The sequence below is a fragment of the Pygocentrus nattereri genome, chromosome 14, assembly GCF_015220715.1.
Source record: "Pygocentrus nattereri isolate fPygNat1 chromosome 14, fPygNat1.pri, whole genome shotgun sequence".
Lineage (NCBI taxonomy): Eukaryota > Metazoa > Chordata > Actinopteri > Characiformes > Serrasalmidae > Pygocentrus > Pygocentrus nattereri.
Window position 1 is genome coordinate 9,995,379 of NC_051224.1, and position 26,307 is coordinate 10,021,685.

Below are 26,307 nucleotides of genomic sequence, written 5' to 3' on the forward strand. Positions count from 1 at the left end.
TCTGCCTGTTATTTAATGCGGTGTTCTAATAGAAGAACTACTTTTGAATGCTTTGTTTGTGAAAGGACAAGTTATATGAAAAAAGTACACAGTATGTCAAAAAAGGTAGAATTTAACCAAGTCTCGTATTATTTTGACATGCAGCTGACAGAAAACACAGGGAATAATTATAGGTGATTTTATTTCAGTAGAAATGGGCTTCCACATTATAGTGCACTGTCTGAGTTCAGCCCTGCGTAGTGCACTATGCAGGGAGAAGGGAGCAATTTGAGATACAGCCTTGCACACTGCAGGGTTACCCTCAGAGCAAGGGCTAGCTTAACCACTTTAAATGTGATCTTTCGTTTTCTGGTGAAAAGCTATTTGTAACACCTTAAATAAAAACGGTCTTAAAAACCGGTCAAGTCCGGCGCGTTTTTTCTGAGAGTAATAATAGCAGATTATAACAGCTATAGATTGTTGTTGTGTTGTTTTTTGCTAAAAATGAACACTGACTGGATGAAGGTAAATGTCTGTGAGAAGCAGACGGGTGTAAGTTAACTCATGACGGTTAATTATTGATTCGGTGAAGAATGAATAATTGAAAATGCAAAAGTGCGCGTATAACAACCGTAAAAAACAAACCCCTCCCACCAAACAAAAACCAGTGCGACTGTCCAATCACATGCGTGGATTTCTGAGCTCTTCTGCTCGGTAACCAATCCATATTCAAGCAGCCCTGCTTCCTGCTGAGGGTTTCAGAGCCCGTTATAATATTGCCCTGGAATAAGAAGAATAAACTGATGATAATATTTATGGGGGACGGGATGGACGCTGGCTCTCCGCGGACTCCTTCGACAATATAGAGTGTAAGTTTGCGTGTGAATCTCTTTAAACGGCGATCTGCCTTTTGCCTCTCTGAGGCGCAGTAACGCGAGATCAGGTGGTTCAGTGGAGGAATTTATATCCGTCGTGTCCTTTAAAACGATAACACAAGTTGACTGCAGAGCTACAAGAACATGTTCATGTTTAAAACTTATGTAAACCTGCTTTATTTGACCTACTTGGTCAGTGGGCTGTGCTGGTGTCCAGTGTCAGTAGGTGGCTGTGTCTCTCTTTGGAGAGTTTGTTTTCTTCAGTAGCCTAGCTTAGCTGTCACAAACACATCTGTTATCAGCTCTGCTAACGCGACAGTGCACATTTCTGCTGGGTTTATTGTAGTAAAATAGAAAAACTTTCAATAAAAATAAGTGCCAGAGAAATGGCATTTCACGAGAAGTTAGCAGTTTTTTTTCTGGTCAGAAGGTGAGAGCTGATCTACTGTAATGTCTTAGGTAGAGAAGCCCATTCCAGTCATAAAACAAGCACACACACACACACACACACACACACACACACATAATAATGACTTGTTATCTCACAGTAATGTCATAGCAGCTCGTTAGTCATGAAAAAAATAAAAGGTAGGTGGTAGATCTTTTCAGGAATGGGCTTCCATATTTAGAGGATATGACAGAACTGTTGTAAAACTTATGAGTGTGCGTTTTGTGTGTCCCTAGTTTTCTAGGTGGCCCGACATGCCAGGATCCCTTCTCTGGGCCGTGGATGTGTATGGGAGGGTGTTCAGCCTGTGCGCCACTGGAGGGCGCTATAAACGGTCTAAAGATGTTTTACTGGAGCTGAAACGGGTCACAGCTGCTGAGCAGTGCTGTTGGGGCATCGGTTGTGACCATCAGGTCTATCTTAATGTACTCCCTAGTGACGTACCTATCCGCCACCAAGAGGAGACGTATGAGAACCAGGTACAGTATTCAGTAAGGTATGCAGAAGGTATGCACATAGACAAGTTTCTAATTAATGAACTCAGTTACTTTAAGGTGCATACATTGCTGACACAGGCATTCAGTTGGGCATACAACTTGTATAATCTCTGTAGAGAAGGACTGGAGCACCCCTGGTGCAGCCACACATAAGTCTAAGATCACAATGCCCACAATGCCAAGTGTTGCCTTTAGGGGTATAAAGCCCCCCAGCACTGAACTGTGGAGCAGTCTTCCAACATCGGTACATTACCTCACTACTGCTCGTGTGGCTGAATGCAATCAAGTCCTTGCCAAAATACCATAACAATTAGTGTAAAGTCGTCCCAGATAAGTAGAGGCTGTTACATTATAGGAGACATGTTGCACGAGCTGGTGGACATATAGTGCATGTGATGTTTAGATTTTTGAGACTCTGACCTGGCAGTGGTTTGATTATGAGTCTTTAGAAAATGCTTAAATGAAAACTAAATTGATGGAAACAAAATCATGAAAGCTAAAATAGCAAAGATTTCACCATGATTTGATTTGTTTTGGTTATTTTGGAACAATTCAGGATTCATTTTTTAAATGTACTGAGTACACAGTTTTAATTGGAGCTATTTATGTAGCGTGTATCTTACCAGAGAATTGAATTTTGGACCAAAAAAATTAAATATAGTCACATACCAAGTAATTTGTTTTTTGCCTTTATTATAGCTTCCATTCTTTTTGGGAGATTTGCTTTAATTTTTTTGAAAAAAAATACTTAGGAATATATGTTTTGTCGTACCTCCAAATTCAGTCTTAGAAGTTGTTTGCAATTTTCTGCTTCTCGTGATCCAAGTTGCCCCAAACACATTCACTGAGGTCTGGACTTGGGGGGTGGTCAGTCTATTGTTCTGAGAACTCCAGCAGCTTCTTTGTGTGCACTGGAAACTTTCTACTTTTTTTTAAAATCCATTTTCTTTTCTCAGTAACAGCTTCTTGACAGCTAGACAATCTTTCAGACTCATAGCGTGGGGTTGTCTTACAGTGGAAGGATGGTCAGAAATATCTGTGGATTTTTTTCAGATCCAAAGCAAAAGTGGAGCTTGATTTTCTCCTCTCTCTGTAGGACAGATGACTGGCGGTCTCTACAGAGCTCTTGTACAGAGCTACAAGAACATGTACTTGTTTAAAACTTATGTAAACCTGTTTTATTTGACCTACTTGGTCAGTGGGCTGTGCTGGTGTCCAGTGTCAGTAGGTGGCTGTGTCTCTCTTTGGAGAGTTTGTTTTCTTCAGTAGCCTAGCTTAGCTGTCACAAACACATCTGTTATCAGCTCTGCTAATGCGACAGTGCACATTTCTGCTGGGTTTATTGTAGTAAAATAGAAAAACTTTCAATAAAAATAAGTGCCAGAATGTGCCTGGTCAGAAGGTGAGAGCTGGTCTACTGTAATGTCTTAGGTAGAGAAGCCCATTCCAGTCATAAAACAAGCACACATGCACACACACACACACACACACACACACACACACACACACACACACACACACACACACACACACACACATATATATATATATATATATATATATATATATATATATATATATATATAAGCACCTAATTTTTGCTTTTACATGAAGTTGCTAAGAGGACATGCTAAGTCATTATTTTAATAACGACTGAAGGACAGATGACTGGCGGTCTTTGACTTTTGCACAGTGCTGTATATTATGTCCTACCCTGAGTATATGTATCAGACTAGAGAAATCACTGACCTGTGCCAGACTGCAGCACTCCATAACCAGCAAGAGCAATCCTGGTGTATAGTGCAGTCCCCACTGTCAAACTGGTAACTGTGATGTTTGTTGTGATTAAGATTAAGTGACCCATATTAGTCCCACGACGGGGAAATTTCACCTTCGCATTTAACCCATCCGTGAAGTGAAACACCACATACACTCTAGGGGCAGTGAGCACACTTGTCCGGAGCGGTGGGCAGCCCAATCCGCAGCGCCTGGGGAGCAGTTGGGGGTTAGGTGTCTTGCTCAAGGACACCTCAGTCATGTGCTTTTGGCTCTGGGGATCGAACCGGTGACCTTCCGGTCACAAGGCTGGTTCCCTAACCTGCAGCCCATGACTGCTCCTTGAAAATGTGATGCATTTTAAAGTAAATTTAATAATAGTAAACAGTAAATTTATAGGAGAATGCAAAAACATTCTGAATTTTACTGCAAGTTGATTTAACTTAATTTGATTTTAAGCCACTTTGGAGCATTCCTATTGATCCATTCTCCTGAACATATTCTACAATGTAAAAGACTGCTGCTTTGTTCACATGATATAGAAAAATAAATTCATAATTATTTTGACAATAGTGATATGCATGTTTTGGTGTGAATGTTTTACAGAGATGGAACCCAGTTGAAGGATACACAGACACACTTCTACCCACAGACCGCTGGCAGTGGACGGATGAGTCGGGACAGAAACCACAGCCTCTCCACAGCTTCCATCTGCCGTCTGATAACTGGGAGTGGGAGGGGGACTGGTTTGTGGATGATGAGAGCTGTGGGAGAGAGTCCACCGCAACAGGAGTGAGAGACCATCAGCTAACAATTATAAAACTTAAAAACTCCACAAAACACACTTATCACAACTTAACATTGCATTTTTCAAGAGCAATTTACATTTAATGTATAGTTTCTGCTCTTTTATCCTATCTTCTTGTGTGTTTAGCTCAGATTTGCTGGTTTACTGTTGGTGATGTGCTGATGAGTGATTGTTGTTCATGCAGGGCTGGGAGTATGCTGTAGACTTCCCTGCCACCTTCACCAAAGAGAAGAAATGGAACTCCTGTGTCCGTCGCAGGCGATGGCTTCGCTACAGGAGATATAAAGCACGGGGGTCATGGGCCAAGGTATCAGACCTCAGGTCAGGGGTAATAGGGCCTTCACATTCACTTATGGGGAACAAAGAATAAACTCTTTGTAAGATTATGTGCATTTGTTTTTATTCTTGGATTGTTCTGCAATTTCAATGGCAAACAAGGTTCCATTCTCAATATGTAATTCTAATGTAAAACACAGCCTGTCATACTGAACTTCACCAAAGTTGTAACACTACTGACTGTTACACCACTGACAAATGGCTAAAATCAGAGCTTTTCTACAATAGTCCACTTCCATTTTAGTTTCAAAGCCTAGAAAATGATGAATATTGAATTCATTGTATTTTATTTTAAATGTATGTTGTTACACTGATATTCTCTTGATTTGTGATGCATGAAACTGTCATTCCTTGTCCCACAAGAATTCAATTCAATTCCAGTTCATTAGGAAATTACCTCAAATTTTGATTGGTAAAGAAAGCAGTCAGCAGATTTTTGCTGCAAATGTTTTTGTATTGTGGCAGATTTGGTGTATTGTGTAGTGCTGTATTTGAAAGCAGCTGCTCCACCTTTAACAATATGTTGGAGCATACAACCTCCTACATTCCTCCTACATTTCCTGAATATTTAGATACACATTATTTTAATGAGCAAAAGATTTTTTTATTTTACTATTTGAAATGTCAGCTTGACCCATTAAAGACAACTGATGTTATATATGTATATATAACTGTCACTAAAAGAATAATGTACAGAGTACAGAGCTTTGGGTTGAAAAGTCTAATAAAAATCACCCTTTCTTTGACATTAAAGAATTCAAAATTGGGATTTTACATTTACAGCATTTGATAGACATTCTTATCCAGAGCGATCTACAATTTGATAATTTTACACAGGTAGGCCAAAATGGTTTTAGGAGTCTTACCCAAGGGCTCTTATTGGTATAGTGTAGGGTGCTTACCCAGGCAAGGGAATTGAACCCCAGTCTACGGTGTCGAGGGAAAAAGTGATAACCACTACACTACACCAACCACAACATCCATAAACATTCATGATCAGTGCATCCCTAATGATAATTATTTCTGAAATAAAAGAACATCAACTGACCATATGGTCCTTTTTATCACTCCCTTCCACTGTTCTTACACATTTCATTATAAGTATTGTACATTGGTAATGGCATGGCTTTAGTTAATAAGGTGAAGGTAACTACTATAATGAAACTAGTGAATGTGGTCCCTGAGCTACCATAATAGTGAGCTGTGTGTGTGCTGTACTGGTTCAGGTGCCTTTGGACAGAGGCCAGCCTCCTCCAGAGCCCTTCACTGATATCAGCTGTGGAGGCTGGGACATCAGCGACAGTCCAGAGAAGCGCATCTGTCTATGGGCTGTGTCTCAACAAGGGAAGGTAAGACCACCCCTTTCTGACAAACACTGAAGTCATTTTCTGCAGCACTAGGGCCATTACACCCACACGTTTGCAGATAGGGAACTGAAATGAGCTGGAATTATGATAGATTTTAATGTTTGTGGTTGTTGTGTGCAGTTATATTGCAAACTCAATCCCAAAAAAGTTGTGGCAAGAGTTGTCATTTTCAGGGAAAATGGCAAAAAAATTTTTAAAGGAAAAGTAACATTACAAAGTGGTAAACATTTTGCAGGGATCAAATTTGGTGTGAGTGTATTTACAGACATACAGACAGTTAATAGGATAAGACATAAAATATTGTGATTTGGTACCATTTCCAGTTTATTGCTGATCAAAGATAATTTACTCATCAATTCATCCTGTTTTTAGCATTTCACATACTATCCTAACTTTTTTTGAGTTAGGTGTGTAGGTCTACCAAGATGCAAATTATTTGTGTGTGAATATTACACTGTGTTGACCACTAGAGGGCAGTGCAGCTCTGTGATGCTCACTAGCCATACTTCATGTATATTGTTTCGATTGCATACATTTCAGTGACTGAACTAAATATATTCAGTCATATGCAAAAGTTTCTTGATTTTCTAAGTGAAAATTAGTTAGCACATCCTCTACAGGGAAGTAACTTAAATAAGTATTTACTTAAATGTGTTCTTGAGAAAGCTCCTAAGAAAAGGTCTACGTCAGATTCATGGCGTGTTCTTAAACCACAAAACTGTTCACACCTTTGTGCTCTTGAGTGTGTGTAGATTCTGTTCTTACCTACGAACAAATCCCATATAAGAAAACACTGGTTAATGTCAGAGACTTACTGAAAACTTGGTGAATGTTCCAAAATGGGTGAATTTAAGGAATTTTGATGTTTCACCCTCTATGCTGCATAACATCATCAAAAGACTTAGGAAATCAGAAAGAACCTCTGTGGTTAAAAAAAAAAAAACAAGGCCAAAAATGCAGCTGCATGCCCACGACCTTAGACCACTGCTTTAAAAACCAGCATATGTCTGTAACGACTATAACCAAATGGCCTCAGGAATACTTAAACAAACCATTGTCAGTAAACACTGTTTATCACTGCATCCACAAATGCAGTTAGGAATATTATTCACAGTGAAAGATAAATGTCAGCAATGTCCAGAAATAATGCTGACTTTTCTAGACTTGAGTTCATTGAGATAAACTGATGCAAACATTTATCAAGGGCTGATCAACCTTTCAGATTGTTCATGGAAATAATTGTTGTCGTGTTCTCTGGGCCTAAGAAGAAAAAGACTATCTAGATTGCTACCTGTGTAAAGTTTAAAATCCAGTGTCTGCTGTGGTATGGAGGTGTTATATTGCCCATAGCACAATTAACTTTTTAACTGCATCTGTAAAACTAAAAGGAGTAACAGTTTTTTTTTCTGAGATGTCCATGCTTGTTTCAACATGGAAGTGAAGCCACATTCTGCATGTGTTGCAACAGCATGACTGATTAATGAGAGAGTGTATATATACATATATACGTTTCAAGATCAGCTCTAGTTCAGCTCTCCAGTAGTGACCATTGATGTGGTTACATGATCAGACTGAATGTAGATTTTGTGCCTTTTTCTCAGGTTTGGTTCCGTACAGGCGTCCAGCAGCAGAACCCAGAGGGGACAGCCTGGGAGCACGTTGCTGTACCCAGAGAAGTGTCACAGATCAGTGTTGGCCCGGGGGACCTGCTGTGGGCTGTGCTGTGGGATGGCCAGCTGCTTGTCAGAACCGGCATCAACAATGACTGCCCTACAGGTTTGCCTCTGTCACTGTGTGTGGTTTTCACTCCACAATATGGTTTTAAATAAGAAAGAAAACTCAGGTTATAGAAGACTTACAGTCAGATGTTCGGGCACTTCTGAACAAATTCCGTACTTTGTTTATTATGATAATAAGTGAACACATCATCTGTAGAGAATACACTTCTGCACATTCTAATGCACAATTACTGCCTTTTTGTTACATTTATCTTATTGGAAAACACAAAAATTTATAAAGCAAAATACTTAGACTTTGAAATTTGCAAAAAAGAGCCAAAATGTTTATTTTTGTTACCCACAGAAGATATTTTATTTTCTCTCTAAAAAAAAAAAAACAATAATCAAACTTTTGCATATGACTTTTTGCAAACATTTGCAACTTTTGCATATTATGAAGTGAGTATATGAGTAGTGGCTTAAAAAAGCTCCCCTTGCCATTTCATTGCTTACTAGGGATGGACATTTTAACATTTGTTGCTGTTCAGATATCCAGATGTTTAAATGAATATTTATATGAGTATTTGAATGTTCTGATGAATATGTAAATGTTTTGTATTATCATAAGTAAAAATTGACAACATTGAAATATCACTTGTTTATTGCCTGTAGCTAGTATAAGGGTTGATCCTGATTAGTTTTTATTTATTTATGTATCTTTGACTTATAGGTGTGTAGGTTTATCATATCACCATGTGGTCTAGTGAGCAATAACTTACACTGTACAAATGTATCGTTGTGTGGAAAATATGTACATCTATTGCTCTTTTTAGATCACTATTTCACTTAGCAAGAGACACAATTTCAGTTGTTTGTGTCCCATGCAGTAATGAACTAATGTAAAAAATTACAATATCATACATGATTCATTTTATTTAATTATTACACATGCTTATTTGGTTATCTGGTGGAGTAAACAAAGTCCAGGATGAGTTCAGACAGCTTTATATTTGAATATGCACCATAGAGCATATAATGCTGGGTTGGTTGTATTCAAGTTCACAATCCAAGTTCACTGCATTGAGGCCACTTCAACTGAGTTGTCGCAAGCATTGGGACCTAATCTGGAAAAAAAAAGAAGTAAATACTGAAACTTAATATTTTTTTGTTTGTTCTCATTACTGCAACACACTGACAGACAGTTGAGAGTTTTTCTTTGTACCTCTTGCCATCTAACATTTTGTTGTTTTTGCCCACTTTCTTAGAGCTTACAAGGGAAAAAAAAGTAACTTTATACAACAGTTAAAAGTGACAAATGAATCTGTCAATTAAAAGAAAAGGATAAATATGAGTAATAAGAAAAAAAAGTAAAGAGTTAAACAGATACATGGACATATTGAGATAAAGAGGGTAAAAATACTAATAAACCTTAATATAGAAGAATTTAAAACTAATTTAAAAACCTCCAACTAATCTACTAAATTATATAAATATTGCTTATCTGTGTTATACTCAAATATTTATGAACATGGCTTCATATGAACCTAACTGTCATAAAAGATGAAAATAGGTTAACATTCTCTGCAGAGAACATAGTTTTGCACATTTTGATGCACAATTGCTGCTTAAATATGTCATTTTCCTGAATTTTACCTCACAGTTTCTATTTATTTGCCCTGGCCACATTTTATGTTGTTTTGTCCTCAGAAGTATTGTATTTAACAAATAAACAGTAATCGTGTATAATAATGTGTGTTCTCTGTAGAGGAAGTGTTCACCTATTTTACTTATAAAATCAACAGAACATGTCATTTGACCAGGGATGCCAAAACCTTTGCGTATGACTGTAATTAGTGAAAGATTTGCTTTGTTCTTTCTAGGTGCATCGTGGATGACAGTGGATCCTCCAAGCAAGGTTGGAGCCATCCACGTAGCAGTTGGAATAAATGTAGTTTGGGTGGTCACTAAGGACAACAAGGTACGTGTTTTCTACAGTATTATTCCAGAGTATATCCAAAAGGACATTTAATTATGGCTGGCGTTTGTATTGATCCTGTGCAGTCGGATTCGAGATAAAGGTCAAATACTCACTCTTCAGGGACAGTGGACAACTGGTAGTTTCTTTTTACACTCATAAATTTCATGTAAGAACAGAATGTGACCCACTAGACATGTACGTATGTATTTGTATGTATGTATGTGTGTGTATGACAGGTGTGGTTCAGAAGAGGAGTGAACTCTCATAACTCCAGTGGCTTAGGCTGGATCAGTATTGGTGGAGAGATGGTGATGATCAGTGTGGGGCCCAATGACCAGGTGAGGCCCAGCATGGGCTACAAATAGCGAAGATGAGAAGATTTTATGGCCCAGCTGTTACATTTCTTTACCATACATCACCTCATTGAAAGGCACACAAGGATATGTTCAAGGACACCGAACCGCAGCTTATATGACTCTAAGACTGCACACAGTCTTTCACATTGTAAAACAGTAAAGATAGAAAGTGTACTGATACACTTTATGAGGGTCGAGTAGTAGTTCATTTAGTTTGTTTTACGGTTGACCTTTGGGCACTGTCTTTACATCAACATACACATTCATATGCAGCTTCATTCAGTTTCTGAAAATGCTTTTCTCCAGAAGCTTTCAAATATGATTCTATAAAAAATGAAAAATACGTTGTAGACAATGCAGGAAAGGTCAAACGTTCCAGTGATTTTACCATGTGAAACTGTGACAATATAGAATATGATGCAGTCATTTAAATAAATAATTTATTAGAAATAAAAATTATAACTCTTCTGACAAGCAATGTAGTTCATTAACAGTTATTATTAACAGTCTATCATAGCCTATCATTAACAGGTTACCAAACAATGCAATGGCTAAAGATTACCACATGAATAGCAAATGTTTTTTAATTATTTTCCACATTCATTTTGAATGTCAGTGGATGTGTGCGGTCATGTGATGGCCCCAAAAAGGTTTTGGACACTTTAACCACTTCAATTTTGCTAAACTTTAATGAAGTTCTTTTGGGTACTTCGTTAAATGATTTTGTTTCACAGAGAAACATTTTAGCAAGACATAAAATTGGTAGACTCCTCATGAGGAGAAAGCCTGGAGAAGAATTCCTTACAGTCTAAACTAAGAGTACTGTAAAGCACAGAGAGAAAAGTCAAACTCTGGCTGGTTTTCTTACAAGCTTGTGCTCATTGTTGGGATCATGAATTTAAATGAGGACAAAGGCATTTTGGATTGCAGACCTTAAAGAAGCTGCTCCAATGAAAGCACGCCAGCCACTTTTTGAAAGCATGCTTTCAAAGAAAGATATTTACAGTCTGTTTTGGTCTGTTGTTTATGGTCTGTTGCCATTTGGTTTGACATTTTGTGCCCTACCATGATGAACTTAATGCATTATTAAATATGGCACAAATGTCCGAATATTTTTGGACCCACTGCATTAGAAATAATAATTGCATTTCATCCACCAAGTAATATAGTTTGCTAGCAGTAGGATATGGTTGCCAAGTCCACGATTATGAATAGCACAATGAATAGGACTATGTTTTTTTACTAACAGTGCATAAACACAGAATTAAGTTAATGTGTGAACAAATACCAAATATGTGTCTATATATTGAATATTTTACAAGGGCTTGAATGTGGCTCAGCCAATCAGAAATATCTGCTTAATTAATAAAATTTCAATCTATTGTGATTATTTTTAGATCAGTTAACCTTCCGTGTTAGCACGAATACCAAATTTAACAAAATATCCCCAAAATTTCATTTTTCTTACACCCAGGACACTTTACACATCCCACCTTTCACTAGAGACAGATTCACTCATTATAAGGAAACACCAGTTTGCTTGTAGCTTACAGATTGCACCACCAGTTGTAACTGTTATATTGTACTGTGTGTGATGTCTTTCACATTGACAGTTACAATGTAATTGTCCAGTGATATTCAAATATTTAGTGGTGCCCTTGGGGAAACCCATCTGCTGGGCCTGTCATTGGAGAAGTGAGGGTGTGGGTGCTCTTCAGTTGTAATTATACCATCATTCTCACATGCAGCTTTGAGGATTAAGCATCATCCTCTGATGACCAGTATGTTCATCTACAGCGACTTGTGCACTGTCTGCGCACACAGTCCAGTCCTCAGCTCATACCCTCTGGCCTCTCACATTTCCCTGGGTGTCACTTTTGGAAGGAGCGGCTGGAGCTGCTGAGTGTCAGTGTGGAGCTTGCTAGCGATACCCCCCCCGACTCTCTCTCCCTCCCTCCCTCTCTCTCTCCCTCTCTCTGTAACCTAAGCACCAGACTTGCTCCTTCTATCCGCATGTCCCAGCCATATATATACTCCTCCTATACTCTTGGCCTGGGCCAGCCATACAGGAGCATATCTAATTTGAGTTTGGCCTCTGCGCTGTGTGCCCATATTTCACATTTCATTCCCAGCAGCCCCGGCTGTGCGCAAGGCTCAGATGCGCCGCAAATATTTTCCTCCTTCTTTAATTTGGGTTAATCAGAAACAATATCCCGTCTGTGAGAAGTGTGTCAGCATATAAAAAGAAAGTGCTAGAGCATCAGCTCAGGCATGATGAAGGTGTGATATGTCCTGCCTTTCCTGACTGCTTCCTAACAATGCTGTGACTTTTCGATCATAACTATAGTGTAACTACTCTGTTATAATGACTATAACCACCTAACTGTCATTATAACCAAGTCTACACCATTGCAGGTAATATATCTAAAATATCTCATTGTGAGAAATATAACAATTTGTAAGACTATTGTAGAAAAGGGAAAGTAAAATGAAAATATGTGAAAAATTACTAAAAGATGTAGAGAATATTAGATTCCTAAGAACCACCTCACAGACCACCAACACTGTTACAACAGTACATAGCCTTTAATGTTTGAGAGATTCACATTGAGAAAATCAAGCTCCGCTCTTTACAGCTCAGCGCTTTGAGTCAAACAAAGATGCCGCTGGAGTTCTCAGACCAGTTTGTGGTCTGTACCAGGGTCCAGAGCTCAGCATCACATGTTTGAGATGATTTGCAGAAAATGAAACAAATTTGGACATGTGAAAAAAACATCATTGCAGCTAAAAAGCAAGTCTCCCAAAAGTGATGGCAGCTGTAATTTAGTGGACACACTAAAAAGTAATACTTATTTGTTGAGGCTTCTGTGTAATTTTCTGTTAAGTATATTTATTTTTCTGGTGCTGATAAATGAAGAACTTGGACTTAATGGTCATTTTACTGGTTATTAAATAATTGAAAGGTGTTTTTTTTCACAGTACTATAGGTGGAATAATTTTATAATATCCTTATAATAATTTAACTGCAGTCCTGTGATGTGCCAGGATGTCATTTATTGCAGTGTCAGTCCTGATGGGACGGCGGATACGTTTTATCAGTATTACTAATTTTTAGTAGATCGGAAAATATGTTGTAGACATTATAAAAAAAAGGAAATGTAGCCCACAGCTGTGACTGTTTGGGCTCATGTCAGGAGGATCCTGCCAGTCTGGCCTGTATTTGATCTGACACTATCCTGACCTGAATGTCTTCTCTTGCCATGGCCAGTGCAGGGTGGTCTATGACCATAAAGTTTAAGGTTTCTCAGGCCTCTGCCACTGCTAAGAGAAACTATTCAAAGCATTAAGCCATTCTAGGAGGGCTACAGTCCTGGCTATTATATGTCTAAAGGAGTGACAAAAAGTTTAAAATAAATTGGAGAAAACATAGAAATGACAAATGTTAAATAAAGTTGGTTAATAAGGGATATTGGATCAATTATAATGTGCATTAGAAGGAAAGTTCATAATCCCTCTGCATTCTAACTGAAATCTGAACATCTGATCAATGGCATCACTCTATTATGGTCTATTATGGTTTTCTGTTTGCTATGATGTTGTGTAACAGTACTGGTTTAATATGCTGCAGGTGTGGGGGGTTGGCAGCGAGGACAGGACTGTTTACTTCCGCCATGGAGTTACCCCCACTGAGGTAACTGGGAAGGCATGGGTCCCTGTGTGTGCCCAACTGGACAGAGGTCCTACCACAAACAGGCCCAGGTCAGTTACTGTGACCACAGCGCATTGTTCCATTTCATCTTGCACTACAGAATTTTCCCAGCAGGTGTCATCATTTAAATACGTGTTTCATATGATCATGTTTGTTTGAGGACTGCACAATATGGACACAGTGCTGGTCTTGCAGTTACTTTGTTGCTATTGTGATTGAGATTTATCTTGCAGTCTATAATAAATAAGAGCTGTTTGATGTGGCCTTCTTAAAAAAGAAAAAAGTATCACTTAAAGATCAGCCTACATTGTTTTGACCAAAATTAAAATATCCTGCAAAATTCAGAGATGTTTTTTTTCTTCCTTAATTAATTTAATTTTTAGTAAGTCAACTCTTTTTTTTTAGTATATCCAGCCTTTGGCTTTATTGCAGCTTCCATTCTTTTCAGGACACATATTTACAGGGATACTTTCCTGTAAATTCAATGATTTTCACTCATACACATTCAATGATTTTTAGGTCTGGATTCCAGAGTGGTCAGTCCGTTGAGCTGAGAACAGATTCTTTGTTTGATTAACACATTTTCTCCTTTTTTTTGTCTGTTTCTTTTTCTCTCTGGTCTACCAGGTCTTGCATGTTAGTCCTATTTTCTCTTTTAATGTTTTTTTGAACTCCAGTTTTGGAAACTCCTCCACTTGTTTTTCTTCTGACATTCCTGTTCCTTATGCAGTTGTATTATCTCCTCAGAAATATCTATTTATGTATTATTAATATTATTTATGTTTGTTCATGTGAATGCCTTGATTCATCCAAACTCTTAACAGAAACATCTGTGATTAGTCAGGATGCTAACAGCACACAATAAACATTCAGGGGCTGGTTATATTTCAGCTTTCTGTGATATCAGTACTGCAAAGATGAATATAGTAATAATGATTTAACAAATTATGTATTGTGCTGCACTAGTGTTTTTGAACAGCTCCCCCTTTTCCTCTTTCTCTGGTCTGCTGAGCAGTGATGGCTGCCTCTTCAGTGGTCATCTCACTGGCCCTTCTCAGGGTTCCGTGCTTAGTTGCGATGACTCAGATGTCCCCAGGCAGCACATCCCTAAGATCACCAGTGATAGTTTCATCTCCGCCCTGGTGGCAGACCGCAGTGTTCCTCTCGAGGGGTCAACCACAACGCCAAACCCCAACCCACTTGAAGTGGACCAGGAAGGTAACGTTAGCCGAAGTGTCATCTAATTAAACAATAATATTGATTTTTTTATTTTTAATGGTATTGATATTGATAAAAACCTAATGAACTAACTGTAATTTGCTTTAGATTAAAATGCATACAGACAAAATAATCAGAAGTTTCCATCCTGCTTTCTGACTGGTTAATGTTTACAATGCTATGTGAAGTTCAGTCAAAACGAGCTATGCCAGATATTCTTTTACCATAGAATAACTGTACTCAGTAACATGGGATAATAAACTTTATTAATGCAAATTTAAATGTCATTTGATATCATATTATTTTTTCAGTTTGTGACTTTTTTTTTCATTCAATTTCACCCAGTACTAAAGGAGGGTGCAGAGGAGGACAATGCTCCTGCTCAGGCCCCAGTTCTCCCATCCAGCCAGCCAAATGGTGGTGAACTCCCATGGAGTAATGTGGATCTTGAGGAGATGAAAGCCGCCCCAGCAAGTACTGCACAGAGCTCAGTGGCCACCTACCCCTTGGAGCTGGAAGCCATCGTGGAGCAAGAGGAGGGTCCACCATGGGCCTGGATCACAGGAGGAGGATGTGAGATAGACTCTAGTTCCAGTATCAGCTGGCTGGAAACTACAGGTACAGCATTTGGGTAGCACAGTCACTCTGGTTGTAGATAATGGGATCCAAAATCTGAGACCACATTGAAAATGTGGTATTTCATGCCACTGAAAACAAGTAACAGAAAGTTTTAGAATTTTGAAAAATTGAAAACAGAAAAGTTTGGAAAATTAAAATGAAGAGAAAATTAACTCCCTATGCCTTTGAACAAAAAAAGGTCAGATTTTTTTTTTTAAGTCTTATCTTTTCCACTTAAGCTCTTTGATCTCTATATGGCCTGCTAGAGGCTTTAAAACAAACTTAAGAGTCAATGCCAGCCCAAGAGCACACTGTCACTTAATCCAAAAAGGGACATATATTAAAATCCATTCAGAATTTTTGCTCAAATTGTTATGCTGACAATATCATTTGTAATAAAAAGTCTCGATTAAGAAAAGAAAACTGTAAAATGGAAGCAGCACTGTTTCGGAAATTTGCACGCTGTATATCAGCACATTCACTGTCAGGGTGACAAGAGGTCATTTCCACTTAGTCCTCTCCAGAAGCACTTTAGTGTTATGATATATCTGAAGTTATGGTTACCAACCCTGGTTCTGGAGTACCACTGCTCTACACATTATGGTGTTTTCCCTACTCTGATACACCTCTGCACTTTCCCTGAGTTGGTGTATGTGTTAGAATAGGAAATGCATGGACAGAAGCATGGGTGATAACTACAGATCTAAGGTCTCTATGTATAAATGATTTTGCGTTCTTGTAAGGGGGAGCGAGGAGGCGGGTGCACACGCTGAGATAAGCGAGATTTATTAGGGGCAAATCCAGGGTCGTGGTCAATACGGTCCAGGTTCATATAGCCGATGCGGACGGAACGGGGAACAGACATGACAAAAACCAGAGCAAGCAGTAAACAGACATCAAACAAAGACCAGGTACAAAGATACAAAGATACAATGACTGGCAAACGCAAGGGGCAAACACAGGGCTTAAATACATGGAACAATGAGGGACAGGTGAAAACAATCAGGGGTGGAGTTACACAACCAAACCACGAGCACATGGACAGGACTGGGAGGGGCCAACCGTGACAGTTCTCCTCTGATTTTGTGCTTGTCGCTCTTTTCTTTCTGGCTCCTCTTTCCCAGAAGAAGGCCTGCTGTCTCCCACCATCACTCCTGCTCTTAGTGCAGCAGGTGTTCAGGAGAGAGCACCACGAGAAAAAGAGAAAACTATGGAGAAGGTACACACAGGATTCAGCTGACAATCATGTTTAAACATGCTCATTTTAATTAGTTCTAAGAATGAGCATTGACTATTCCAATATGCAGAGTTCCAAAATTAATGATTACAATTTTTACTATTACAATTTTTTTGTTTAGTAACTATATGAACTACAGTGCTACCTGGTTGTATTATTCTTAAGACAAGGAAGTGTATAATAAAATTGTGGACACTGAAGGAGTTAACTACATGGGAAATTTGAGTCATGTGTAGTTTGGAACAAATTAATTGTGTATTATCTTGTAATATGTGCGACAGAACCACATAAATATTGGGACACAAACATATACACCAAACACACAAACATAAATCACTCCAACCTAAGAGATAATATGCTAGCTCATGCTATACAATACAGTGTACAAACAGTAAAAATTGTTTTGTTTCTTTAAAATTATAAAATTGTAAAGCAATACTCATATATACTCACTCAAGTAATATTTATTTAAATGATGTGGATATTCAAATCATCCAAATGCTTATCCTTAATTAGTTGTGCTGAGTGGGGAACCCTCAGGGCCTTGAAGGCCTTAAGAGAAGATCTAATGATTTCTGGAAACAAACAAACAGGAAAACATGCATGTTTGTAATTTTTAGTTCATTTTTTAACTTTTCAGTTTTTCTTAGGCATAAAATGTAGTTTGAGCCCATTTTGGACGATCTTTTTTATCAACTAAAGCACTAGCCACAGCTGCTGAAATTATCCACTCAAGCATGGCTAACGTGGCTGGATTGGTCATAAAAGATAGATTTCAGATAGATGCATTTTCATAATGCACATTAAAATGAAGGAGTATGAATAAGCCATTGTTCTTCTTATTGTGTGTGTGTGTGTGTGTGTGTGTGTTAGTCTGTGAGTGTCAGAAAGGGTGTGATGTGCTGGTGGAGGGACTGGCAGCCGCAGCAGTGGGAGGAAGTGGGTGTGACTCTGGAGCAGGTCAGGGGTGGGGGAACGTCCCGGGACGATATCCTTTACATCTTCTATACACACAATGAGGAGAGAAAGGTGAATTTCATGCACCGAATACCAACAATTACATTCTACCACCACAATAACTTACCAATCCATTTCAACATAGAGATAGTAGTAACCTAAAACTGCACCCAATTACAAGTATTAATTTGTTAGGTGCTGTTCTTCTCTTTTTGGGATCCTTTCTCGTCTAAGATAAGATACAAGACAATACAAACTGGCTAGGTTTTTTCTTAGTGTAGGATGGAAGTCTTCTTTCAGTTTAATTAATGTAGCCTGTGTCAGCATATCACTGCCATGTTAATGATGTGATACATTTGATACTAATTATCATAAATTGATAGTTATTTCCAAACTAACTTGAGCTTTTGTTTGGCTCTCTTACACTCTTGTCTCAGTATCTGTATGCTGTGATAAGGGAAGTGACAGCCCTTGTTCCAGTATTTTGGAAGTCGTTATATGCACTGGCTGTTTATACAGCTGAGAGGACCAGGCAGAGATGGCCTATTCTTCTGGCTACAGAGTCCCATCAAGACTTTGAGAACTGGGTAAATATATCACACTACCAAATGCTCATATAGGTAAAGCCATCATTAAGCGATCCTGTTCCTGCTTGGTTGGACTGACAACTAGTAAAGACACTGATCCAGCACCAGGTATTATATTAGGCTGAAATCAGTAGAATAAAATAGCAGTTTTTCCCTTCAGGAATGATTCAGAAACACTTGTGTGAACATGCCAGCCCAGTAGGCAGCTACAATACCCCATAAAAAGTGTTCATACAGCTCAAAAAGAACATTGTGAGCACACACACTGTGCAAAATATGGAGTATGCACTGAAGATTTTCTAACAATGTGATGATGCCGTGTTACAAATTTCACCTGCACTAGAAAATGAAAGCTTAAAAAACTGAAGAACAGCTGCTGGGTTATTTACGTTGCCTCGGCCTTCATCTCTGAAACATCAACACAGTTAAAAAGCTCGGGTTTTCTGGCTTTTCATTCCATGAATTATGAAGTTAGGATTTATTCATTTTTATATTATCTGACTTCGGCTAATGATTATGAAGTCATAGATTAAGAATTATTGAGGTGTTTTTAATATTTGCAGTTGAAGTGATAACCAGTTTAGAATAACTGAGCATAACGAGTACATGATGCCTCTGCATAATGTTTAATATAAAATTTCAATTATAAACATGACTAAAGCTCCCAGTCATATTTCAGACAAAGATCTGCATATTTAATGCATGAAAAAACAAGAGGAGATTAGAGAGATAAATCAAAGAACAGCCAGTCTCTTGGAGTTATCTTTTAGCCCAGCGTGCTTACTAGACTTCTGTTTTTTTACACACTGCCCGCAGCACTACATCACTTGGTCAGATGCATCAGAATACGCAGAGGTATGGTGACCAGAAGTACTGGTCACATTAGATGTTACATATGGTTCTCTACAAAAGAATTATCATTATATACATTATACATTATGTAAATGTAAGCCACCATAAACCTACGAAAGGTTGTACCAATACCAGTTTGTGCAAACTATAGGAGTGATAAAGCGCAGCATATGGAAGTAAACAGGCTGGATCAAGCAGATCAGAAGCTGACTGATGTAAAGTCATTGAGTCAGATGGTTCTGTTTTTCTTAACATGTAAAAAAAATATACTTCAGTATATCAGATGGGGCAGTATGTTCAATTTCCCTGTGGGAAACCCAAGGCTTAATTTGTGGTCATGGCAGGATTGAATAGCTGGTTATAATATATTTATCGTCTGACTCTGATTCTTGGCAAGGTGGCTTTGAGCCCAGAGGATGTGTAATGACATTATGTGTGTATGTGTGTGTGTGTGTGTGTGTGTGTGTGTTTTCACTGCAGCTGTCTCTGTTGAGCAAGTCATGTTGTGAGTCCAGGGCTCTCCGAGATCCTCCCTCCAAACAAGCCATGTGGGCCATCACTTCTAAAGGGGACATCATGGTGCATGACCCATCACCCAGCCTGGAGGCACCTGCCCAGTACTTACCCTGTGACCAGATGTGAGACCTTCTGCCAGACTCTTCCTCTTATTCATGCTATCCCCTGTCTTTTTCTCTGGCAAGCGCCCTTAGCATTTGTGTCTTGTTGCTTTTTCACATCAGCTACATCATCTGCTATTGATTTACGGACTCCAAATGCATATCTGTCATTTTTGCACAATCACATTTTTGGTCCATCATGTGTTCTAGATAGCTGTCTTTCTTGAATTTGCCTTGCCATGCATGCTAGTGGTTGTGTATGTGTGTGAGCCCAGGTTCTGGCGTCAGGTTCCGGGTCACCTGCTTTGTGTGGAGTCTAACAGCCTGGGTGTGGTGTGGGGCATCGGCTATGACCACACTGCCTGGGTCTACACGGGGGGCTGCAGGGGAAACCAAGCTCAGGGTAAAGCCTAAGATGAACTGGACTACTCCAGACAGAGTTCAAGATAGTTTAAAGAAATATTCTATAGTTTTTCAACTGCCCCATCTACAGCATACAGTCAGTTACCTTGGGGGAAAAAATCAGTACATTTACCTGTACTTAGAAAAGAACTGAAAAATGATTTAAAATACACGTATAATAGAAGCCATTGGGCAGTTGCTGAATTCCATCCATTCCAAAACATGTATTTTTGTAGAATTCTTCAGTTAAAGCATATTTGTAGTCTCACAGTGGTATGGGAGGAGTTTTCAATCCCCAAAAACAAAACCAGAGGCAAATGACACAACAAGCAGCAGGTCTGGGGATAATAAAGGGGAAAGGCTGGAATGTTCCAAGGAGATCCAGACGGAGAACTAACAGTTTAGGTTTTGAATTTGCATTATACAGTCACATATTTGAAACTTTTATTGACTGCGTTCTGCAACTGCCCTGTGGCTCCTGGTTGTGAGTAGCTTTTTTGTTCTTTTTGTCAGTACAATCAATCATGCTGAAATTATAGTCCACAGTAACTGACAGTATGAAACAGATACTGCAGATAGAAACTAGGTTGAAAAACGTTGGACTATTGCTTTAACTAATCATCAGAGCCTCTGTCCTTGAGGAGTAGAGTTAAGCCTTAAGTAGACTTTAAAATATTAACCTTAATGCTTTGCAAATGTCTGGCTTCCACTTGCTAATTACACTGTGCATTTTGTGTGTTTATATCTGAGAATGGCATGTTTAGACCACCTGCTCTAACAGTCTTGGCGGATCATCCTGATATGTTAAACTGTCACCTTCCATCAGGTGAAATTAATCAGCATTCACTGACTGATGTTAGAAATGTCTACATCTACGAGAACCAGCGGTGGAACCCAGTGACAGGATACACAGATAAGTACGTCTCATCTCAGCATCTCCTGCTGACGTGTTTTTTCCTCAAGCCTTAAGCACTAAGGAACTCTGTTCTACACTCTCTGCTCCATGCAGGGGTCTTCCCACAGACCGGTACATGTGGAGCGATGCCCTTGGACTAAAGGAGTGCACCAAAGAGAACACCAGACCGCCCACACCTCAGTGGACATGGGTATGCGTAGTAGACTTTAGATACAGAGCAGAACAGTGGCGGTGTATCACAGCACAATACAGCACAGTGTTGAGCATGTTTGCAGATCCCTGGTGATGCCACAGCCATCCGTGAATAGAAATCCAAGATAACATAATTGGTGGCACTCTCTCTGGGTGGGTAGGATGACCCTCCCCGATCACTCAGTGCAGTGCTAGCCAACGCAGACTGTTAGCTGACATATTTACGAGTAATTTACTGTCCATGTAGTAAAGTGACACGCAATGCAATAAATGCTTAAGAAAAACAGATAATTAAAAACAAGTCAAAAGTATGAGTAAAACATGTTTGAGTGTCAAAGCACTTAATGACCAAAGGTATTGTTGTTTGAGCTGTTTTACTGAAAAGAATACACTTTTTCAGCATAAAACGTTTGTCTATATTAATATCATTTAAAATGTGTCTATAAATGTCTTAAACATTTAATAGCATGTTATGAATATGTAATGTAGACACCCTTCAAGTAAAGTGTTACCCGATAATTAAAAGTTCTCTTTTAAGCATTTTAAGCAGTGAGCTGCCTGTTGCATTATCAATAGTTTAAAAAGATGCACTGGTGCTTTACGTAACTCTGAGGGAGTGTGTTCTAGTTTTCACCCTCCTAGCATGAATCAATCTACCAATGCAAAATCAATGCGGTTGAATTGCCACCTTTACACACCTGCTATAAAATGATTTAATGCTGTGGTAAAACGTACAAACAGAAACAGGTTTGGAGTGTAATGGGATTTTCTATGAATGTCTACAGATTCTCACTGCTCTGTGATTCTGACTGCAGGTGTCAGACTGGGCCATTGACTTTAGCACCCCGGGAGGAACAGACAAAGAAGGCTGGCAGTATGCTGCAGATTTCCCAGTGTAGGTCTTCTCACTGTAATCACACAATTAGAGTGAGCTGTAAATGGCTGACTTTACCTGTAATTTTGTGTGTACATTTCAGGACTTTTCATGGTTATAAGACCATGAAGGACTTTGTGAGACGAAGGCGATGGGTTAGGTAAAACTGATTCTTTTTATGTAGCTTTTATTTTCTAGATTTTGGAAACAGTGGGCATTTAATACAGACTTAAACTTATTAGTAAATAAATTAGCATTTGGACTCACTGAAACTTGTACTTACCTTGGGCTTGGTTTTTTTCCACAGGAAGTGTAAGATTACATTAATGGGGCCCTGGCAGAAAGTCACACCCATCCTGCTGATTGACGTCACCATCCTGCCATGTCTGGCTCACAGCAGTCTGGAGCAGGTGCCTGTGTGGGCCATCAGTGAGAAGGGGGACGTGCTGTGCCGTCTGGGAGTAAATGCTCATAACCCAGCTGTGAGGACTCCCTTTATCTGCAATCCTTACACACTACATGCAACATAAGGCACTTTTCCTCCGGTCAGTGCAGCACGGTTATGAATCCCAACCCAGAACTATCCATACACCAGTCCATTATCTCTGTCCATTTCCATAGCACAGCAGAACCGTGAAAGTAGGTACTACCATGACAGGAAGGTGAACCAAATTCAGCAGATGTTCTATGAAAATTTGATCATGGATTCCTAACCATACATGCTATCCCAAGACTCTGACTGGCCACAGTTGGTCCATAATATTTCATTTAGCCTGCTAGTTAACCTAACCACACCACATTATCTGAATGAACAAAACACGTTGTTATACAATACATAACTTACAAAATTATTTTTAAAAATGTTGTTCTAACAAACAAAAGTGTAAAATACATTTTAAGAACTTTGAACCTGCATTTTATTTGTAAATTGTTTTGTCTTTTTGTCCCTTGTTCTACCACAAACATTACACTTTGGCTACAGAAATGCAAAGACAGAAAATTTGGGCACCCCTGAACTTTGTGCATCAGTGCATCACTGCCATTTATCCCACATGGGCTTGTACAGTAAACTTCAATACGGCCTACTTGAGCCCCCCTTGTTTCTCCACAACCCTAGTTAAAATCTGTCTACAACATCCTCCTGGTCAGCTCTCTGTACTGATTGACTCAGTGTAATTGAAAGCTTTTCCACACAGGGCAGCTCCTGGCTCCACGTGGGCACTGACCAGCCCTTTAAGTCCATCTGCATTGGTGGGGGCCACCAGGTGTGGGCCATCGCCCGGGATGGAGCAGTCTTTTACCGAGGCTCAGTCTCATCTCAAAACCCTGCAGGTGAAATGAGAAAAAACCTGCAGTGCAGGGAGAGGAACTGTACAGCTCTCTGTATCAAATATTTTATTATATTTACTGATTGTGAATAGATAATGCTGTGTCACTGGTTTATGATGAAGTGTCATGTAAGTTCATGTACAGTGAATATGACACACATGTGGATGTGATTTCTTTGCATTGTTTCTAGGCGAGTGCTGGTACCACATTCCCTCTCCCCCCAGGCAGACACTCAGACAGGTGTCTGTGGGCAGAACCTCTGTTTATGCTGTGGATGAAAACAGTAAGAACTAAAACCAATTTTTATTTCTATCTCAGAACTTATTAGGCTTTTAAAAACTCTGCAGAAATGTATTAATACAGTCTAATGTGCAAAAGTCCAAGACCACCCTTCAGGTATTTAATTTCCAGTCAAAACAGCCATTAAGCACACGTTTTCAGCATGAGGAAAGCAGAGTACACTGTAAAAATTAAAGCCTCAACAAATACATGTAATTTCAAAAAATACAACTTCCATTATTTCAAAGTTCTTTAAAGATAACTCCAAAGTTCAGTCTTAGAAGCTGGTTGAAAGAAATCATAAGCACATTCAATGAGTAAATTATTAGCAATTGTCTTCCTTATATTTTTTCAGTAACATATCCTTTCAGACTGTCTTCTCACAGTGGAAGGATGGACAGAAATACTTGTGGATTTTTCCAGATCTGAAACAAAAGTAGAGCTTGATTTTCTCCTCTCTGTCAAAGATGAAAACATTAGGTTCTGTTTATCTGATGGGGACAGTTTTGATGCTCTACCAGGTCTTACATGGTTGTTAAGAGACCTATTTTCTTTATAGCTCTTAATATGTTCAGTTTCAGAAATGACTTTTTTTTCATTTATTTTCTTTAGATTTTCTCTTTCCTTATGTAAGTGGAATATCATATCTAAAAATCTGACAAATTAATAGCTGATACTATACTTACAGACTGTATTGACTGAAAATTAAATGCATGAAGGATGGTCTCTTTGACACAGCACTGTGTTCATAATGTGTTCTCAAAAAGATGCATCAAGCACATGAAGTAGTGGTTGTCCATACAGTTTTGTTACAGCACTGATATATGTACGGTTTCCTGCAGGTAATCTGTGGTACAGGCAGGGTCTGATGCCTAGTTATCCTCAGGGATCTACGTGGGAGCTTATCTCCAGCAACGTTTGCAGGGTTTCTGTTGGACCATTGGACCAGGTCTCAAAGAGAACACACTTTTAATGCACATTTAGTGTTTATTTGCTCAGTTTAATATATAGGAGGGAAGACAAAACAAAAAACTGGCCTGTGCAAAAGTCATGGCATAACGTGCAAAACACTAATGTTTTTTTCCCCAAACATTAAACTTAGCAAATAAATTGAAACTGTGGACTAAAATGTACAGAAAATGTCACATTTAACTGTTTAAAAATGTTTTAACTAGGGGTTTGTGTACAAACCTATGTGTAAAAGTAAAAAACTTGGCAGTTAAGACTAAATTTGGGAGTTACAACTGAATAAGCTATTCAACATGTCATTGTTCATGGTAATAAAGCCATAGAAATACACAAGAAAAAATGTAGTTGATCTAGCAAAGAGTAACCCCTGCCCTGTCCACTGTCCCTACTCCAAACACATTTGACATCAGCTCGATGTATTAGAACAGAAACAGGTGCAGGAGTTCATGCTCTCTCACACTTTTCTCCAGGTTTGGATTATAGCTGATAAGGTCCCGGGTTTTCCATCTGAAAGCTCAGGCACTGTATGCCACAGGCTCGGCGTGCGGCCCATGCAGCCTAAAGGCTTGTCCTGGGATTTCGGAATCGGGGTAAGTCTCCGTTCACGCCGTTCCCTCAATTTCTCAGTTGCGACATCAACAATTAAGAGATTATTAAGAACAAAAATGATCAAGTGAAACAGCCTGATTAAATCATTCATCATCACAGAGCATTGTGTATCACACAGGGCGGATGGGAGCACCTGTCAGTGAGAGGGAATTCCACAGAGGCTCAGCGCGCAGCTCCTTGTAGCCCTCGGCCCAGCCGGAATCAGGCACAGGTGAATGGGAATGCTGCAGGATATTAGACACTGTGCACCCTCTATTATCCTCCTCATTGTCATAACTGCCTGCCCTGCATGCCTCAGCCCACTGCTCTGGACACCCCACCCCAGCCCTGTTTCAACCATATGTGACTTTTCTTTCTTTTATTTGTGTGTGTGTGTGCTTGAGTGTTCTCGGTTTTGATCATTTGCATGAATTGCTCTTGGATGTTCTGACCACGGCTTCTTTTTTTAATGAATGTTTATTTTTTTCTTTATTTAATTGTATTCATGAGCCACTGCTGTTACTTTTACTTTCCTAACATGCTATTTTCAGTAGTAAGGTCTTCTGTCTGTCTTACAAATCTAACAAATCACACTTTACCTCCTGATGCTTCATGAAAAATGACTCCATTTTGACATTAAAAAAAAAAACAAACAAAAAAAAAAAACAACCTAACAGAATAATATGCATTGTACAACAGTATTTGCTGACAGGGTACAAAATCTTCTAATATATTCTTTGAATGTGTATGCTCTCTTCCTCAATAAATATGTGTACACAAGCACAGGGTTTTATTGAAGCCAGCAGCATTTAACAGAACATCATA

The 26,307-nt window shown here is 39.0% G+C and overlaps 1 protein-coding gene across 3 annotated transcripts; it reads left to right on the top strand.

Annotated features, from left to right (window-relative positions):
* Positions 1-549: 549 nt before the first annotated feature.
* tecpr1b (tectonin beta-propeller repeat containing 1b) lies at positions 550-26,262 on the top strand. 3 transcript variants are annotated; one of them, XM_017684984.2, is made up of 26 exons: positions 550-848; positions 1,539-1,781; positions 4,182-4,367; positions 4,568-4,690; positions 5,946-6,068; positions 7,688-7,862; positions 9,685-9,782; positions 10,019-10,120; positions 13,767-13,897; positions 14,863-15,065; positions 15,411-15,683; positions 16,808-16,902; positions 17,794-17,949; positions 18,315-18,464; positions 19,797-19,954; positions 20,209-20,336; positions 21,162-21,252; positions 21,345-21,441; positions 22,259-22,338; positions 22,421-22,477; positions 22,625-22,799; positions 23,514-23,649; positions 23,837-23,929; positions 24,768-24,874; positions 25,365-25,484; positions 25,622-26,262. In XM_017684984.2, exons 2-26 carry the CDS (start codon positions 1,557-1,559, stop codon positions 25,739-25,741), a joined length of 3,402 nt encoding a protein of 1,133 aa, XP_017540473.2. In that variant the 5' UTR covers positions 550-848; positions 1,539-1,556; the 3' UTR covers positions 25,742-26,262. The 3 variants fall into 3 exon arrangements, with proteins under 3 accessions (XP_017540473.2, XP_017540480.2, XP_037400911.1); XM_017684991.2 differs by having other exon boundaries at positions 16,811-16,902; XM_037545014.1 differs by lacking the exon at positions 10,019-10,120.
* The last annotated feature ends 45 nt before the right edge of the window (positions 26,263-26,307 follow it).